The sequence below is a fragment of the Psammomys obesus genome, unplaced genomic scaffold, assembly GCF_907164565.1.
Source record: "Psammomys obesus unplaced genomic scaffold, mPsaObe1.curated_primary_1811, whole genome shotgun sequence".
Classification (NCBI taxonomy): Eukaryota; Metazoa; Chordata; class Mammalia; order Rodentia; family Muridae; genus Psammomys; species Psammomys obesus.
Genome location: NW_026588752.1, coordinates 10,643,987 through 10,663,024, shown reverse-complemented (window position 1 = coordinate 10,663,024; position 19,038 = coordinate 10,643,987). Strand labels below are relative to the sequence as shown.

Here is a 19,038-nt window from a genome sequence, read left to right as displayed (position 1 = left end):
CCTCCCTCCCTCCCTCCCTCCCTCCCTCCCTCCCTTCTTCTGTGTAGCCCTGGCTGTCCTTGAACTTGCTCTGTAGACCAGGCTGGCCTTGAACTCAGAATCTACCAACCACTGTCTTACAAGTGCTGGGATTAAAGGCATGCACCACTGTACCTAGCCAGTACCATGTTTTATGTACACATACAGCTTGATTTTCTTTAAAAAATTTTTGTCAATATTTTTATATGTTTTAGATAATAATTTAATGGGTAATAGAGTACTGAATGTAATTTTATAAGTATGATTATTAATTTTAAAGAATTGAATCATGATTTTGAGATATGTATAAATACAAGGTGAGAACATTTACTGAAGATACAAGAATATTTACTTTTATATAATGTATTTATATGTACAAGTCATATATTTGTATTGCCACTTTAGTAGAATAGTATGTATGTGCTCACCTGTAGGAGGTTTATAGTAATATTATAAAGACTAGGAGAAAATGGACTAATTGTGTCTTATAAAGGTCAAATTTCATATGCTTTAAATAACATTTTCTGGGTGTACTTTGGTATTTTTCTCACGTTTTAGAGTGATTATATGCTTGTAATAAATACCTCAGTATTGTTTCGCAGAGAATTTGTACTAAACGGTTTTCTTTTTCCCCTTAATGGAAAGTGTTTTTCAGCTTATAACGTTAATGGATACCAGATTGCCTCGCCGCACCAACGAGAAAATAGAACTTGCAATTCTCTGGTTCTTGGATCAGTTTCGTAAAACATATGTTGGCGATCAGCTTCAAAGAACCTCAAAGGTAGGTCATTACTATTGGAAAGCCTCAGCATGATATTGGGGATGAACATAGGTCTGTGATACATCGTACGAATGTAATTGATAACTGATTTCATCTGTTGAATTGGTATTGAAACACATTTTAAAATTAATTTACTTGTTTATATATACATTTATCATTTCTCTAGAGAAATAATACTTTTATGTGGACAGTCATTAAGTACTTTGTATTTTAAAAAACACCTTAATAGATAATATCTTTTATATTTCAAGATTGGAAACAAGCTTTGCTGTTTTAATAGTTTTGAGGGTTGGGGGTGGATTTTAAAGCAATTTCCAGTATATTTCAGACATTCCTTGGCATGCTTATATGAATCATGTTGACTAGCCGAATTTAGATGTAAACAGACAACATTTAAATCATTGTAATGTTGGAGTACTTGTAATGTGATAATTAAAAGGTTAACATCAGCAACTTTTAGATAAATTGATTCAGAGACATAAGAAAAGATTATTGAGGGTGTTTTTGTGAGAACAAGGGAATCCATAGGAATATACACATCCTTCTGTGTTTATGCATTCTGCATCCATGGGTCCAAATAACTGGGCGTTGAAAACAACATTGCATTTGTATTAAACATGTTTTGACATTTTCCTTGTCATCATTCCCTCAAAACATGTTGAAGTTATAATAACACTGGTTGTACATATTGTACATAATCTAGAGATGATCTAAAATATCAGGAAAGATGTGTGTAGGTTATATGGAAATTAAATCCAGAATTCTATTTACTAGTTGCAAAACACTATTTGACCTTAAGACTGTTTTATGGAGTTAGAAGCGTAGTATGAGGGTTAAGTACTAGCTTAGCATAATAAGGCCCTCGATTTAATGCATGGTATGAAAAGTGGGGGCAAGGGGAACGTGAAGGGAGGAGAGAGAGGGAGAGAAAAAAAGACTGACTGATTTTCCTTTAGGATAGACTTCCAGGTACAGTTTTCTTTACCTTTTAAAGAAATGATACTTTCTGCTTGAATATATATGACATTTAAGCACTAACAGTCTCTCCAGTCTGTAGCTTGACAATTTTCCAAAAACTTGCATAGAATGTAGTATATAATATATAAGTAAATAGTTCAGATGCCAAGGTAGGTTCACCAAAGCGTTGTCAATGATACCTGTGTTAGAACTGTATCCCGTAAGTAGAAAAGAAGCTGCAAATCAAACTGGTCATTTATTGAACAGTCAATCTTTGTTAGATTCTTTGCTAAGAACTTGACAAATACTATCTAGTTGATTCTCATAAAACCAATATGGAAATACTTATTTTGTTAACAGTTTCTATTTTATAAACATGGAAACTGAGACTTTGAATGCTTGAATACATGTGTTTCGCATTTGGATTCATACTTGATTGGTTGCCTTATCCAAAGCCTTTCCTGTCATTGTCTTTGCTATATTAGCCTGTGTTGTACCTTTCCACTGGGACATTGAATGGACTCTTCCATATAGGAACTTTGTTGTAAAAACCTTTCTTGCTTTTTGATATTCAGGAAGGATTACATTTAATGAGCCCAAAATTTTTTCATTGTACTTCTATATCTGTCAGCCTCCTGATTTTGGTGGTTTATTTTCTAAGTTTCTGTGTCCACCCTTTTCTCTTGAATTATTTCCTGCATGTTCATTGCTTCTCACTGATTTTAAAAGGATTTTAATTGTAACCCGTTTCTGGCTTTTTTTTTTTCCTTTTTTTTTTTTTTTTTTTTCTTCACTGTTTCATTATTCATTCTGACACTCAGTGTTCATGGAAAATGAGAGGGAAATGTAGTAACCTTTACCATCCTATTACCCAGTTTGGTCTAGTCACAATGCTTTGGTATTTTTGGCTTCATACCTCTGCATTTTAAATTAAACATTGACGACCCTGTTGCTATTTTCATTGTCATTTTTGTATCACATTTTGCCCAAAGGTAGATGTCATAAATTTTGTGTTATTGTCATCTGTGAGTCTGTTCTTTGTTTATGTTTCTATGTATTGGTACACACAATACAATTTTATTAGCTTTAGATGAAACTAGTTTGCAATTGGGATCTGCAATAACTTGCCTGCTATGCTAAGTTCTCTTGTTGAGGTTCATCTGTGATAAGGCATGTGGATTTATTTATTATACTTGAATGGCAATACAGTGTGTTACTGTGATATTATGTACCCAGTTTTTCTTGATGATAACATGCACTATTTACAGTTCTTCAATTCTGTTGTAAATATCCTTCCTTGTTCTTATCACTTCTTGCATGTTTAAGAGCTTGAAGAAATAACAAGTTATGCTAAGTTGTAGAGTGCATGTCTCTAACTTTATTAGAATGTGCAGTTGTCTTTGTAAGTATTATGACAATTTATTTTTGTCTCCCAGCAAGTTAGGTACATTTTATCATTCTTCTTGAAGGATTTACATTTTGACAGTTATCCACCCACCCCTGTGCTTAAAATTCTTTACTGGTTCTTATTATTTACAGGATAAATTTCTCCAATGGTCAAACTTTGCTCACTTTACACCCTTTTCTCTGGATGCTTTATTCCATTCTATGACATGATTTGTGCTGGAAAGGTTGCTTATTTATACTCAGTATGAACTTACTGCTAATACGTATCTACTATGCATTAAAGCCAAGTATAAGAAGGAAATTAGAGCGGTCTATCTCTTTTTTAAAATTTATTTACTTATTACAATTTATTCACTTTGTATCCCTGCTGAAGCCCCCTCTCTTGTCTCCTCCAGACCCACCCACCTTCCCTCTTCTCCCCCTATGCCCTTTCTCTAGTCCCCTGATAGGGGACGACCTCCTCCCCTTCTATCTGACCCTAGTTTATTAGATCTCATCAAGGCTGGCTGCATCATCTTCTCCTTGCCAGTCCACATCCCCCAAGAGTTGGTGATCAAAGAACCAGCCATTGAGTTCATGTCAGAGACAGCCCCTGTACCCCTTACCAGGAAACCCACTTGTAAACTGAGCAGCCTATGGGCTTCCTCTGAACAGAGGGTTTAGGTCCTCTCCATACATGGGCTTTAGTGGGAGTATCGGTCTCTACATGCCTCCTGTGCCCAGGTTTTTTTTGACTCTGTTGGTCTCCCTGTGGAGTTCCTGTCCCCTCCAGGTTTTTCTATCTCCCTCTTCTTATATAACGTTTCCAGTACTCTGCCCAAAATTTGACCCTGAGTGTCAATATCTTCTTCGATACCCTGGCGGTAGAGTCTTTCAGAGCCTCTGTGGAAGGCTCCTGTCCTGTTTCCTTGTCTTCTCCTACTTCCGATGTCTATCTTGTTTGCCCTTCTGAATGAGGATTAAGTATCTTCCCTAGGGTCCTCTTTGTTGTTTAGCTTCTTTAGGACTATAGATTTTAGTATGTTTATCCTATATTATACCATATGTGTCTTTCTGCTTCTGGATTACCTCACTCAAGATAATCTTTTCTAGTTCCCACCATTTACCTGCAAATTTAATGATTTCCTTGTTTTTAATTGCTGAGTAGTATGCCATTGTGTAAATGTACCACAATTTCTGTATCCATTTCTCAACTGAGGGACATCTGGGTTGTTTCCAGATTCTGGCTGTTATGAATAAAGCTGCTACGATCATGGTTGAGCAAATGTCCTTATTGAATGGTGAGGCATCTTTTGGGTATATGCCTAGGAGTGGTATCGCTGGATCTTGAGGTAGCATATTCCTAATTTTCTGAGAAAGCTGCAGATTGATTTCCTAAATGGTTGTACAAGATTATATTCCCACCAGCAATGGAGGAGGGTCCTCCTTTCTCCACAACCTCTCTATCATGTGTTGTCACTTGAGTTTACTCTTCATCTTAGCCATTCTGATGGGTGTAAGGTGAAATCTTTCCTGAATGACTAATGATGTTGAGAATTTTTTCACATGTTTCTCTGCCATTCAGTATTACTCTTTTGAGAATTCTCTGTTTAGCTCTTTTCCCCATTTTTTTAATTGGATTACTTGGCTTGCTGTTGTTTAACTTCTTCAGTTCTTTATATATTCTGTATGTTAACCCTCTGTCAGATGTAGGGTTGGTGAAGATCTTTTCCCAGTCTGTAGGCTGTCATCGTTTTGTTCTGATGACAGTGTCCTTTGGTTTACAGAAGCTTTTCAGTTTTACGAGGTCCCATTTATTAATTATTGGTTTTAGATCCTGTGCTGTTGGTGTTCTTTTCAGGGAGTTGTCTCTGTGCCAATGAGTTCAAGGCTCATCCCCACTTTTTCTTCTAACAGATTTACTGTGTCTGGTTTTATGTTGAGGTCTTTGATCTACTTGGACTTTAACTTTGTGTAGGGTGATAAATATAGGTCTATTTGCATTTTTCTGCATATAGACATCCAGTTGGACCAGCACCATTTGATGAAAATGCTGTCTTTTTTCCATTGTATGGATTTGGCTTCTTTGTCAAAAATTGGGTTTCCATAGGTGTGTGGGTTTATTTCTGGGTCTTTGATTTGATTTCATTGATCCACCGTTCTGTTTCTATGCCAGTACCATGCCGTTTTAATTGCTGTTGCTCTATAGTACAGCTTGAGATCTGGGATGGAGATACTGCCAGAAGATCTTGTATTATACAGAATTGTTTTAGCTATTCTGGGTTCTTTTTTGGTTGTTTGTTTTTCCATATGTAATTGAGAATTGCTCTTTCAAGGTTGATAAAGAATTTGTTAGTATTTTGATGGGAATTGCATTGCATCTATAGATTGCTTTTGGTAGAATTGCCATTTTCACTATGTTAATCCTACGGATCCATGAGCATGGGATATCTTTCCATCTTTTGATATCTTCTTCATTTTCTTTCTTCAGAGACTTGAAGTTTATTTGTGGCTATTGTGAAGGGTGTTGTTTCCCTAATTTCTTTCTCAGCCTGTTTGTCTTTTATATATATAGGAGGGCTTCAGATTTTGTTTTTGAGTTAATTTTCTATCCAGCCACTTTGCTGAAGGTGTTTATCAGCTGAAGAAGTTAGCTTGTAGACTTTTTGGGATCACTTATGCATACTATCATATCATCTGTGAATAGTGATACTTAGACTTCTTCTTTCCGGTTTGTATCCCTTTGATCTCCTTTAGTTGTCTTATTGCTCTACCTAGGACTTCAAGAAGTATGTTGAAGAGATAAGGAGAGAGTGGGCAGCCTTGCCATGTCCCTGATTTCTGTGGGATTAATTTAAGTTTCTCTCCATTTAGTCTGATGTGGCTACAGGCCTGCTGTATATTGCTTTTACTATGTTTTGGTATGTTCCTTCTATCCCTGATCTACATAGCAAGTTCCAGGCCAGCCAAGGCTTCATAATGAGACCCTGTTTCCAACAATAAATAAATGAAAAAAAAAAAAGTGGGCATAGTGGTAAATGTCTGTAATTCTGGTTGTGTAGAGTCTGAGGATATATGGGCTAAGTTCCAATATTGTGATAAGAAAATAAAAGAAATCTCAGATCAGCCACCATATCACATTAGGAAACACTAGAAAAAAGTATATTCAAAAGAAGAAAGGAAGTAATAAAGACAGATACAAATTAATTAAATAGAGATTTTTAAAACAAGAATAAAGTATTCAAAGTCCCAAATAGTAGTAGTGATAAGAGTAGCAGTTGTTCCCATTGTCTCCATACCTCTTCAACATAGTACGTGAAGTCCTTGCCAGAGCAATAAGACAACTAAAGGAGATCAAGGGGATACAAATCGGAAAGGAAGAGGTCAAAGTGTCACTATTTGCAGATGATATGATAGTATACATGAGTGACCCCAAAAATTCAACCAGAGAACTCCTTCAGCTGATAAACACCTTCAGCAAAGTGGCAGGATACAAAATCAACTAAAAAAAATCAGAAGCCCTCCTGTATACCAAAGACAAAAAGGCTGAGAAAGAAATTAGGGAAACAACACCCTTCACAATAGCCACTAATAACATAAAGTACCTTGGTGTGACTCTAACCAAGCAAGTGAAAGACCTGTTTGAGAAAAACTTCAAGTCTCTGAAGAAAGAAATCAAAGAAGATATCAGAAGATGGAAAGATCTCCCGTGCTCATGGATTGGTAGGATTAACATAGTGAAAATAGCCATCCTGCCAAAAGCAATCTACAGATTCAATGCAATTCCCATTAAAATACCAACTCAGTTCTTTATAGACCTTGAAAAAAAGATTCTCAGCTTCATATGGAGAAACAAAAAACCCAGAATCTCCAAAACGATCCTGTACAACAACAGATCATCTGGAGGAGGTATCTCCATCCCCGATCTCAAGCTATACAAAAGGCAACAGTAATAAAAACTGCATGGTATTGGCATAGAAACAGAAAGGAGGATCAATGGAACTGCATAGAAGACCCAGAAATAAACCAACACAGCTATGAATACTCGATATTTGACAAAGAAGCCAAATCCATTCAATGGAAAAAAGACAGCATCTTCAACAAATGGTGCTGGACCAACTGGATGTCTACATGCAGAAAAATGAAAATAGATCCATATTTATCACCCTGCACAAAACTAAAGTCAAAGTGGATCAAGGACCTCAACATAAAACCAGATACTCTAAATCAGTTGGAAAAAAAAGTGGGGAACAGCCTAGAACTCATTGGCACAGGAGACAACTTCCTGAACAGAACAACACAGACTTTAAGAGCAACAATCAATAAATGGGACCTCATGAAACTGAAAAGCTTCTGTAAAGCAAAAGACACCGTCATCAAAACAAAACGACTGCCTACAGATTGCGAAAGAATCTTCACCAACCCTTTATCTGACAGAGGACTCATATCCAGTATATATAAAGAACTAAAGAAGCTGAAAAGCAGCAAACCAAGTAATCCAATTAAAAAATGGGGAACAGAGCTAAACAGAGAATTCTTGAAAGAGGAACATCGAATGGCAGAGAAACACTTACAGAAATGCTCAACCTCATTAGCGACCCTGGGATTTCACCTTACACCCATGAGAATGGCCAAGATCAAAAACTCAAGTGACAACACATGCTGGAGAGGTTGTGGAGAAAGGGGAACCCTCCTCCACTGCTGGTTGGAATGTAAACTGGTACAACCACTTTGGAAGTCAATCTGGTGCTTTCTCAGACAATTAGGAGTAGTGCTACCTCAAGACCCAGCTATACCACTCCTAGGTATATACCCAAAATTTGCTCAAGTACACAACAAGGACATTTGTTCACCATGTTTGTAGCAGCTTTATTTGTAATAGCCAGAACTTGGAAACAACCCAGATGTCCATCAGTGGAGGAATGGATACAGAAATTGTGCTATTTTTACACAATGGAATACTACTCAGCAATCAAAAAGGAGGAAATCATGAAATTTGCAGGCAAATGGTGAGATCTAGAAAAGATCATTCTGAGTGAATTATCCCAGAAGGAGAAAGACAAACATTGTATATACTCGCTTATATAGACCCACAAGATATGATAAACATAATGAAATCTACACACCTAAAGAAGATAATCAAGAAAGTGGACACGGGCGAAGATGATCAATCCTCATTTAGAAAGACAGATGGGATGTGCAGTGAACGTATGACAGGAGTCTACCACAAAAGGTATCTGAAAGACTTTACCTAGCACTGTTTCAAAGCAGACACTAAGACTCATAACCAAACCCTTGGCAGAGTGCAGGGAATCATATGAAAGAAGGGGAGTTAGTATGATATGGAAAGGATAGGAGCTCTACAAGGACCAAATATATCCGGGCACAGGGCCTTTTCTGGGACTGACACTCAACCAAGGACCATCTATGGATATAACCTAGAACTTCTGCTTGGATGTGGCCCATGGTAGCTCAGTAACCAAGTAGTTTTCCAAAGTAAGGGGAACAAGGACTATTCTAACAGGATCTCAAGGGCAGGCTCTTTGACCTCCCCATCCCCCCAGGGGAGGAGCAGTCCTGTTAGGCTACAGAGGAGGACTTTGCAGCTAGCCCTGAAGATACCTGATAAAACAGGATCAAATGAAAGGGGAGGAGGGCCTTCCCTATCAGTGGACTTGGAAAGGGGCAGGGAGGAGACCAGGGAGGGAGTGTGGCGTTGGGGAGGGAATGAGGGAGCGGGATACAACTGGGACACAGAGTTAACAAAATGTAACTAAAAAGAAAAATAAAATTGAAAAAAAAAAGCCTGAAAAAAAAATAAACAATTTTTTTTTTTTTAAAAAAAAAAGAGTAGCAGTTGTTTTTAGGACCAACAAACTTTCATGCGGTTTGGCAAGAGGAAAAGGGAAAGTAGGGGGCTCAGAAAGCTGAATTGAAAAATGAAATAGTTTCTTTACTGCTGACCTCTAAGAAACGAGTTTCTTTTTTTTTTTTTTTTCCAAAACATCATATTTTTTTATTGGCTTGTAAACAAGATGTTATTATTTCTTTGAAGTGATTTTACTTTTACTTGTTTTATTATCCTAAGATTCTAGAATGAAATCCTCCTCTGCTTTTGGCAGTTCACACTCATGATAGACTCTGTCACTGGTTATTATTGGTTTTTTTTATTAATTACACTTTATTCATTTTGTATTCCCCCATAAGCTCCTCCCTCCTCCCCTCCCGGTCTCACCCTCCCCCCCTTTCTGCATGCATGCTTCTCCCCAAGTCCGCTGATAGGGGAGGTCCTCCTTTCCTTCTTTCTGATCTTAGTCTATCAGTTCTCATCAGAAGTGGCTGCATTGTCAGGATTCTAGGTTATCTGCTCGGATAGTCCTTGGTTGGAGTATGAGTCTCTGGGAAGTTCCTTGTGTTCAAATTTTCTTGTTCTGTTGCTCTCCTTGTGGAGTTCCTGTCCTCTCCAGCTCTTACTATTTCCCACTTCTTATATAAAATTCCATTCACTCTGCCCATCAGTTGGCCATCAGGCTCAGCATCTGCTTTGACAGTCTGCACTGCAGAGGCTTTCAGAGGCCCTCTGTGGCAGGTTCCGAGGTTGTTTCCTTTTTTCGTCTGGCTTTCAGAGGTCCTCTTTAGTGGCCAGATACAAAATTAACTCAAAAAAATCAGTAGCACTCCTGTATACAGAAGACAAAAGGGCTGAGAAAGCAATTCACAATAGCCACAATAGCCACAAATGACATAAAGTACCTCGGAGTAACCCTAACCAAGGAAGTCAAAGACTTATATGAAAAAAATTTCAAGTCTCTGAAGAAAGAATTAGAAGAAGATATGAGAAGATGGAAAGATCTCCCATGCTCATGGCTTAGTAAAAATGGCCATTTTACCAAAAGCAATCTACAGATTCAATGCAATTCCCATCAAATTGCCAACACAATTCTTTACAGACCTGGAAAGAAATATTCTCAACTTCGTATGAAATAACAAGAAACCGAGAATTGCTAAAGCAATCCTGTACAATAAAAGATCTTCTGGAGGTATCTCCATCCCTGATCTCAAGTTGTACTATAGAGCAACAGTTTAAAAAAAGATAGCATCTTCAACAAATGGTGCTGGTCCAACTGGATGTCTGCAATTAGAAAAATGAAAATAGATCCATACTTATCACCTTGCACAAAACTGAAGTCCAAGTGGATCAAAGACCTCAACATAAAACCAGACACATTAAATCGGCTAGAAAAAAAAGTGGGGAATACCCTAGAACTCATTGGTACAGGAGGAAACTTCCCGAACAGAACACCAACAGCACAGGCGCTAAGAGCAACAATCAATAAATGGGACCTCATGAAACTGAAAAGCTTCTGTAAAGCAAAGGACACCGTCATCAAAACAAAACGACTGCCTACAGATTGGGAAAGAATCTTCACCAACCCTTTATCTGACAGAGGACTCATATCCAGTATATATAAAGAACTAAAGAAGCTGAAAAGCAGCAAACCAAGTAATCCACTTAAAAAATGGGCAACAGAGCTAAACAGAGAATTCTCAATAGAGCAATATTGAATGGCAGAGAAGCACTTAAAGAAATGCTCAACCTCATTAGCCATTAGGGAAATGCAAATCAAAACAACCCTGAGATTTCACCTTACACCCATGAGAATGCCCAAGATCAAAAACTCAAGTGACAACACATGCTGGAGAGGTTGTGGAGAAAGGGGAACCCTCCTCCACTGCTGGTGGGAATGTAAACTTGTACAACCACTCTGGAAAGCAATCTGGCGCTTTCTCAGACAACTAGGAATAGCCTAGTTCCTCAAGATCCAGCCATACCACTCCTAGGCATATATCCAAAAGAGGCTCAAGTACACAAAAAGGACATTTGCTCAACCATGTTTGTAGCTGCTTTATTTGTAATAGCCAGAAGCTGGAAACAGCCCAGATGCCCCTCAACTGAAGAATGGATGCAGAAACTGTGGTACATCTATACAATGGAATATTACTCAGCAATGAAAAATAAGGAAATCATGAAATTTGCAGGTAAATGGTGGGACCTGGAAAGGATCATCCTGAGTGAGTTGACCCAGAAGCAAAAAGACACTCACGGTATATACTCACTCATATAAACATACAATATAGAATAAACCCACTAAAAGCTGTACATCTAAACAAACTAAGCAAAAGAGAGGACCCTAACTAAAATGTTCAATCCCCATCCTGAAAGGCAAAGAGGATGGACATCAGAAGAAAGAAAACAGGAAACAACCTAGGAACCTGCTACAGAAGAAACGAGTTTCTAATAGAATACTGTGAGCAGTTGATTCCAGTTGTTCCTTAAAGACACATGCCTGAAGGTAACTCAATATGATACAGAACCTTCAGAGAGCACAGACTTAACATAAATCCCCTAGTTAATTCTCACAAATAGTAGACAACCAAATCAACTTCGGAAAAGAATCATCTTTAAAAGCTCATGTAAAATAAACATAAGGGCTTTCCTATGCCTGCCCAGCTCCCAGATAATGCCACAGAGACCTATATATTTATTAAACTCTTTAGGCCCTGTAGCTGGGAAGATACTGAGGTATTCTAACTCGATTGTGCTGGCCTCTCCTACTTCCCAGCCATATGGTTCATTACCTGCCATCTTTGTCTGGCCCTGGCTGTTCCTTCTTCATCAATTTCCTCATGTTGACTCTCCTTTCTCTCTCTGTTCTCCCCCTGGTACCCCTTCACTGGGATTGGAAGTTGCCCAGCTCTTGGCTGGTCAGCTTTTTATTAAACAATCAGAAGTAATGGAGAACAATGTTTCTACATTGAGACAGGAGATGCTTTATAGAAATGACAATGCCAACGTCCCATTGCAACCAGATCTCTGGGCATAGAAATCAGCATTTGAATACACAGTGTACAAAAAACATCCTCCAACATCTCTCCCCTTTAGTCCAATAAAAGGCTCTTTCTCTTTTTTTAATCTTTTAAAAATATTCATTTTTTTATTAATTATAAATTGTTCTTTTTGTATCCCAGCTGTAGCCTCCACCCTCGTCCCCTCCCAACCCCACCACCCTTCCTTTTTTTCTCCCCTGCCCCTTCCCCAGTCCACTGATAGGGAAGGTCCTCCTACCCTTCCCTCTGACCCTAGACTAGACTATCTGGTCTCATCAGGAGTGGCTGTATTGCTTTCCTCTGTGGCCTGGTAAGGCTGCTCCCCTCTCAGGGAGAGGTGATCAAAGAGCCAGCCACTGAGTTCATGTCAGAGACAGTCCCTGTTCCCATTACTAGGGAACCCACTTCGAGACTGAGCTGAAAAGGCTCTTTCTTTTACATTAATAAACTATATACAATAAGAACAAAATGAAAACTATAAGGTAAGAGTTACATTTGCAATGCACAGTCCATTTATATTTGGCAACCTTGGAGAAAGTACTATCTACCCTATTCAAAGTTCTGTACTTAAAATTACTTTCTATCTTAACTTGCATTTATCAACCTATAAATATCTTTTTAGACCTTAAAACATTTTCTTAATCCTAAACAATGTAAGCGTAATTGTGAAACTATAACCATCTCCACCAGAGACCTGAGGAGCATAAAGCTTACCTGAGCAAATAGCAAGTGCACAGTAAGCAGCTTCCAAAACCATAGAAATGAGAAAGACTGTCTGTCGGCTCCTTGGACAGTCACCCAAACGTCCTCTGCAATGTTGGGCCATCATCTTCAGCCTTCTGGCCCAGCATATGACGACTTTTCTGTGAAGCAGTAAATTATGAAGGACTGCCTACCTTGTCTTGGCAAAGCTCAGAAATTCACTTCTTTGTCCCACTTGTCTAGTTTGAACAGCATACTGTCAGCAACTGAAGCAAGGGCAAGCTCGCATTCCTATATGAATGTGGAAAAATATTTTTACATTTAAAAAATCCAGCACCGTATAACACCAAGAGCAAGACTATAATGGCTACTATTTGGACTTCCGTTAAACATTGTGAAGGGGGTTCTGGCCAGGGATATTAACAAATTGAAGTAAAAGGTATGTAGTCTAGAAAGAAGAAATAAAACCATTCATGTTAGCAAATTACATATCCTTATATATTGAAAAAATTCATAAGGACCCACTGGAACTAATAGTCTAGTAAGTGTGGAGTATATAACAATATCAGTAACTATACAAGAGATTATTAAAAAAATATTTGAGTCCAGCATAGGTTAATGCCTATAATCCCAGCCTTTAGGAGTTTGAGGCAGGAGGATCACAAATTTGAGCTATTTTGGACTCAGTCACAAATTCTGTGTTCTCCTGAGCCACCCAGGAAAACACTGCATCAAAAAGAAAGAAGGAAGGAAGGAAGAAAGGGAGGGAGGGAGGAAGGAAGGAAAGAAAGAAGGAAAGATCTGTTCAGTTTGCTTGCATCAACCAAAACAAAAAATGAGCAAATGTCCTATTTTAGCATAATTTCAAAAATGATTTAATATATAAAATCATATGTAACAAAAGAAGTATAAGGTTTATAAAATGAAAACTAAAAGGCTTTTGCCAGGAAGTGTGGGCACAATCCTTTAATCCCAGCACTTGTGAGGCAGAAGGGGGCAGATCTCTGAGTTTAAGGCCAGCCAGTGCTACAGAGTGAGTTCCAGGACAGCAAGAAGACACAGAGACAAACCTTGTCTCCCCTTTCAGTGGGAAAGAATATCCATGGATCTTGCATTAGGAAACTTAATGTTGGAAAGAAGGAGCACTCAGCAAGTTGATCGACACTTTGAGCATATTGTCTGCCACTATCTCAGCTGCCTTGTTTGCAGGAATCAACAAGCATACCCTAGCATTCTCAATGAAAAGGACCCAGAACAACCATAACACTCTTGGAAAAGAAGAACACAGAAAGGGCCATACTTTAATTTGAAACTTTTTATAAAGCAACAATGAGGACAGTGTGCCACACGTCCAGGAATAGGCATATCGGTAAAGATAGGTGTTCAGATATTGCTCCTAACATTGATACTTTTGACAAGAATACCATGACAATTAAATGGGACTCGAGAGGCATTCCATGAATGGTGCTGGACAGCTGCAGCGCCAGTGAAGGGTTTCGCTTTCCTTTTCAAGAAGGTTCTCAAGGTTCCGGTTCAAGAAAGAGGGAAGACAAATTAGACTTATAAATTGGGTGGTGCTGTACACTCAAAAGTTTAACAAATATTTACATCCTGATAGTTGTTAACATTACTAATAGCTTCAGTTTCTGTTCTCAGAAGTTGTCCCTTCTTGTAGGATAAATTATATGATCATTTTAAGTGTAGATCACATTCATAAGTAGAGAATTATAGGAGCTTATAAGTAAGAAATAACTCCTAAGACTGGGCAAGCATCCTGCCCCTTGGACCTTTGTTTCTCAGTATTTGAGTAAAAACCATTTTGTAAACATGGACTAGTGATTTATCAGCATATCCTACCCTTATAAATCTGTGGAATAACTGAAAACTTGCATTAACAATGTAGTGTTCATTAATGTCTTTTCAAATTGCCGGAAATAAAAACAGGAATCTGAAAAGGGTTTTGGCAATCGTTTTCATTGTCCATCGTTTTCCCACTGTTGAGTACACACATGGAGCAGCAGATGGCATTCTCTCCCTACAGTTGTCAGGCTCTCTCTTACCTTATGCTGTGACCAGTTACTGTTAAATTGAGTAGGAAAACACTTGACTAATGAAGTAGAAAAACATACTAGTAACTTAAAGAGACTGTTACACCTATGTATATAATCTAGTATGGAAATTATAAATTAGTTGCTGTTTCTAGGTACTTGGATATATTTTGATTGTTAGCAAAATTTATGTTTGTGTTTGATACATATTTTTTTAGGAAAATAGAATTTTCATTTTGGTTAAAAAATAAGTTGCAGCTTTAAAACATTTTAAACAATAAATATTCTAAATATTCTAGTATGGCAAACATCATGTAGATTATAGGGTCAGAGGGGCAAAGTGCCTGTGACATTAAGATTACTTTTGTAGCTTAATTATTAGGATTAACGTTGAATGACTTTAGGGAACTTTTAAGTGTTTTTAAAATTTTAAAAGTTTTTGGTATGTTTTCAGATTGCTTAAATTCTGTAAATTCATTTAATATGTTTTGACATAGTACCTGTAATACATTGGTTTAAGAGAATTGCTTTATTGCTAAGGGATTTGTTCTTTTTAGCAGTCAGGTAGTCAGTCATTCCATAACCTTAAAAAGTATTTAGGAAGGCAAAGTAAAGGCCTATATTGATTTGTATGTTTTAAAAAATTATCTTCACAATGTAAGTGGAATTACTAAGTTAAACCTTGAAGTATTAATTCCCTATATGCACGTGTTGATTGAAGAACATTAAGCATTAGACAAGAAGTTTTAGAACAAATAAATCTGTAGTTGAAGTTTTAGCAGTTGGGGGGTACCTAAGATTATGATATACACTGGAGAAGTATAAGATGCTAAACTGAAAAAGCAGGCATTGGATCCCTTTTAAAGTTAACTTTTACTATCTGTCACGCCATTAAATGCGCTGTCATTTGACACCCATCCCATGTGGTGTCACCTGAACATTTTTTGATAACATTTTGCCACGATATTTTAAATCCATGTTTTGGTCTCATTTAAAATTTCTTTTTAATGATTATAAAATCTAAAATATTCATAAAAATTTGAACACTATGGATAAATTATAAAGTGCTATCTTACATTTCAAATGACTTTGTGTTCTGTTTGATATTTATACTTTGCTGACTGTTATGTTTTTCAAAGTTAGGTAGATTCCTGAGTATCTTGTTTCATATTTATTTACTATAACTTAGGATGTTTGATTTTTTTTATATGGTTCTAAATAATTGAAGTAGCAAAAATAGCAAATGAAGTATCAGGTAGTATATCAACTGTGATAAAATCTTTGTTAGTACTAAAAATCATGTAATTTTTATAAAATTTATAAATTTTTATATTTCTTAATTATTTTTCTCATGTAACTTTTTAAGTGTTTGGTTCTTAATAGAAATTACACATAGGCTAGCTTTTCCTGGGCAGTAACAGGTTTGTTTAAAATTCAGAGACTTCCAAAAAGCCTTGTGGAGCAGTTGGTAAGATGGAAATTGGCAACTTTCAATTTCGAAGTTTTGGGTGAGATTCTGCCCTTAAAAATATACTAGTTGCTTAAAAGAAAGTCAAGTGTGAGTATATTTCTGCCTTTGTCTTTTTCCATGATAAAGACATAGGCAGATCTCTAGAAATATGCCAAAGTATGATTGCTGCATTTCTGAATGCCATTTGTTTTCCTTTGCTTGTAATCCTTTTAAAGTAGGCTGTTAATGGGGATCCAGGGGAGAATGAATCCATCCTACTTGTGCTACAGAAGGCCTGAAGTTGCCATTTGCAGCAATCATATTACAGTTTTGTTTATTCTTCTTTGACTCTTGAGCCCTAATACATATTTTGATGAATTGATTTTTACCTACATGACAACATAAAAAAGTCATATTAACTATTAATTTGCAAATAAGAATTTTCAAAAGAAATCTACAATAGATTTCAATAGACAGCAATCATAATAGTGTCAAATGTTTCTCACATTTGTAAGTGAGGAATATTGGGCATTATTTTACTTTAATTTTTTTTTTTTAATAATTAGAAGCTCTGGTATTAGTTGTTAACCATCTATGTACTAATGCCTTATAATTTGGGCTGGGAAGTTAGAGTAGTGTTAGTGTGGGGTCCTAGTTTGACTCATTCCAGCTTGAATAATGAGTATGCTTAGTACGACACTTTGATATTAAGAAAACATTTTACTGACATACCATGCCAGCTTGTGTTTATTTTTTCCTCAACTACATGCTATGTTTATTTTAGTTTTGTGCTTTTATCTAGTATATAAGTAGTAAAGCTAACAAATTTCAGCTTTTTGAGAACTGTGGGAATATTAAGCCAAGTTGCAAATGATTAATATAACCTTTTAGTATTGATAATGCTACAAACAGTAAAAGCTAAAATGTTAGCAAAAAACCTGTCAAGGCTGTAGCGCTGATTTGCTGTTTTTTAGTATGAGCACAGGGACTACTTCTTTTACTATCACCTAGAAATTTTACCTTCTACTTTCATATTTTTAGGAAATTTAGTTAAGTCCAGCTGAAAGTGCTGAAATATGATTGTCTAAGTCTGAAGAGCTCTAACTCTGTTCATCTGACGCAGTCTAAGTTCTTATATGGTGGTCAGCTTATTACATAGAAATTTAACAGTGTCAGCAATTATTCTCCACGTTTTCTGTATTTAGTCTTATAAGTGTAGGTTCTACATCCCATAAATGATTACAGTGTACATTTATTAATTTTTACTGAATTATGAAAGAAATGTATGCTTTTGTATTTCTGCTTATTTTCTCATGCTAGGTATTCCTAGGTTATGGAATACTCCTTACTACCATGTTAACAAGCCACATAAGTACAGACTTCAGTAGAGTGAAATATAACAGCTAATTTTTAAATCAGTTACATTTAATTCTTTCTGTCCTTTGAAGAGACAAAATTTTTGTTTTCCTGAAACAAAGGATAGATGAGCATTCTGAAATTGTTTTTACTGTCCTAATGATTAATGATCACTGAACAGTTTTGAAAGATTAGCATTTTTCAAAGCTGCTAAAAAATATACTGTTTTATTTAATTACAAGAAAGTAAAGGCTTTTCACACTGACAGGTGGTGGAAATTAGCAGGCAGTTTTGAAATTGTGCTGTGCGCGAGAAATTAGATCTCATTTTAATTCTGCTTTTCTCAACTAGCAAATGAGGTTAATGCCATACATATTCAGCTGATATGGATGAAGAAATTGATATAAAGTAGATCAGCATAGCTACAGGGCTAGATTAATTTATAGGTAAAGAGGCAGTGATAAATGAAAGTAATGTAGTAGTGGTCACTAAACTCCTCTGCCATGAGGGATTCGATAGCGTTAGTTCCTCATTAAAGCCATTGTCGGGGTACATCAAATAGAAATTTGAAAAGGAATAGCCAACTAACCCCTAATTATCAAAATACAGAAAATACTAATTATGCCTTAATTAGCTTTTCTTTTAATGTACTGAAATTTGTTACTTTTTGTGTGGCACAAATGGATAGTTATATCAACAATAAATAGGTTGTTTTAATAACTTTCTTTTACCTCTGGGAAAACTACACTCCAATTTTTAATATGCAATAATGCTTCTCTCTAGCCTGTAGGAGATGAAAATTATTAAGTAGCTTTATTTTTTTGAAGATTTTACAGCAGCTTTGGGAAGAATTATTTCACCATGCATCAATTACTTTTAATTGAACTGAATATTTTTCAGATTGCACCAAATGCCTCTCATTTAAGTTTAGCAGTTAGAGTTTAGGAAAGCAGCATAATGAGGACTGCAGATAACCTCTGTCATATATTTTAATAAATAAGGATGATTATTTGTTTTGCTTCAGTTTAGAAAGAACTCAAGGTTGAAATTGTAAAACCTAGTCAGTCACCTTATCTAGTCTAGTCAGTGTGGAAAAATAAAGCCCGTGTGTTCTAGATACTTTGCTTATGATTCTTTCTCTCACCCTAACCAAGGTGGTTGTCAACATAAGTAAGGTGCTTTCAGCAGTCTAGTTAAGAAAGGATTTGCCTGTTTAGAATAAGGCGCAGTGGTGCACTAGGGAAGCAGTTTGAGTGTATTGTAATATACCTCAAGGCAGCTCTAGGCCTTTAGGAGCCCTTGCTGCTTTTGGGGAATTCATAAATTTGCCTGTGTATTCACTTATATGCCTTACCCATCAGTTGCAGTGATACTTGATGTTGTGATGATTAAGTCAAATAGGGCAGGTCCCTAGCATAACATTTAGTACACTGCAGATGCTGTAGTAATAA

At 36.7% G+C, this 19,038-nt stretch overlaps 1 protein-coding gene across 1 annotated transcript in view; it reads left to right on the top strand.

Moving 5' to 3' along the window:
- Ranbp17 (RAN binding protein 17) overlaps positions 1 to 19,038 on the top strand; it is a 316,352-nt gene that overhangs the window by 61,757 nt on the left and 235,557 nt on the right. The window contains exon 14 of the mRNA XM_055604851.1: positions 664 to 799. Within this exon, the coding sequence (XP_055460826.1) occupies positions 664 to 799 (136 nt within the window). The remainder of the gene's footprint in view (positions 1 to 663; positions 800 to 19,038) is intronic.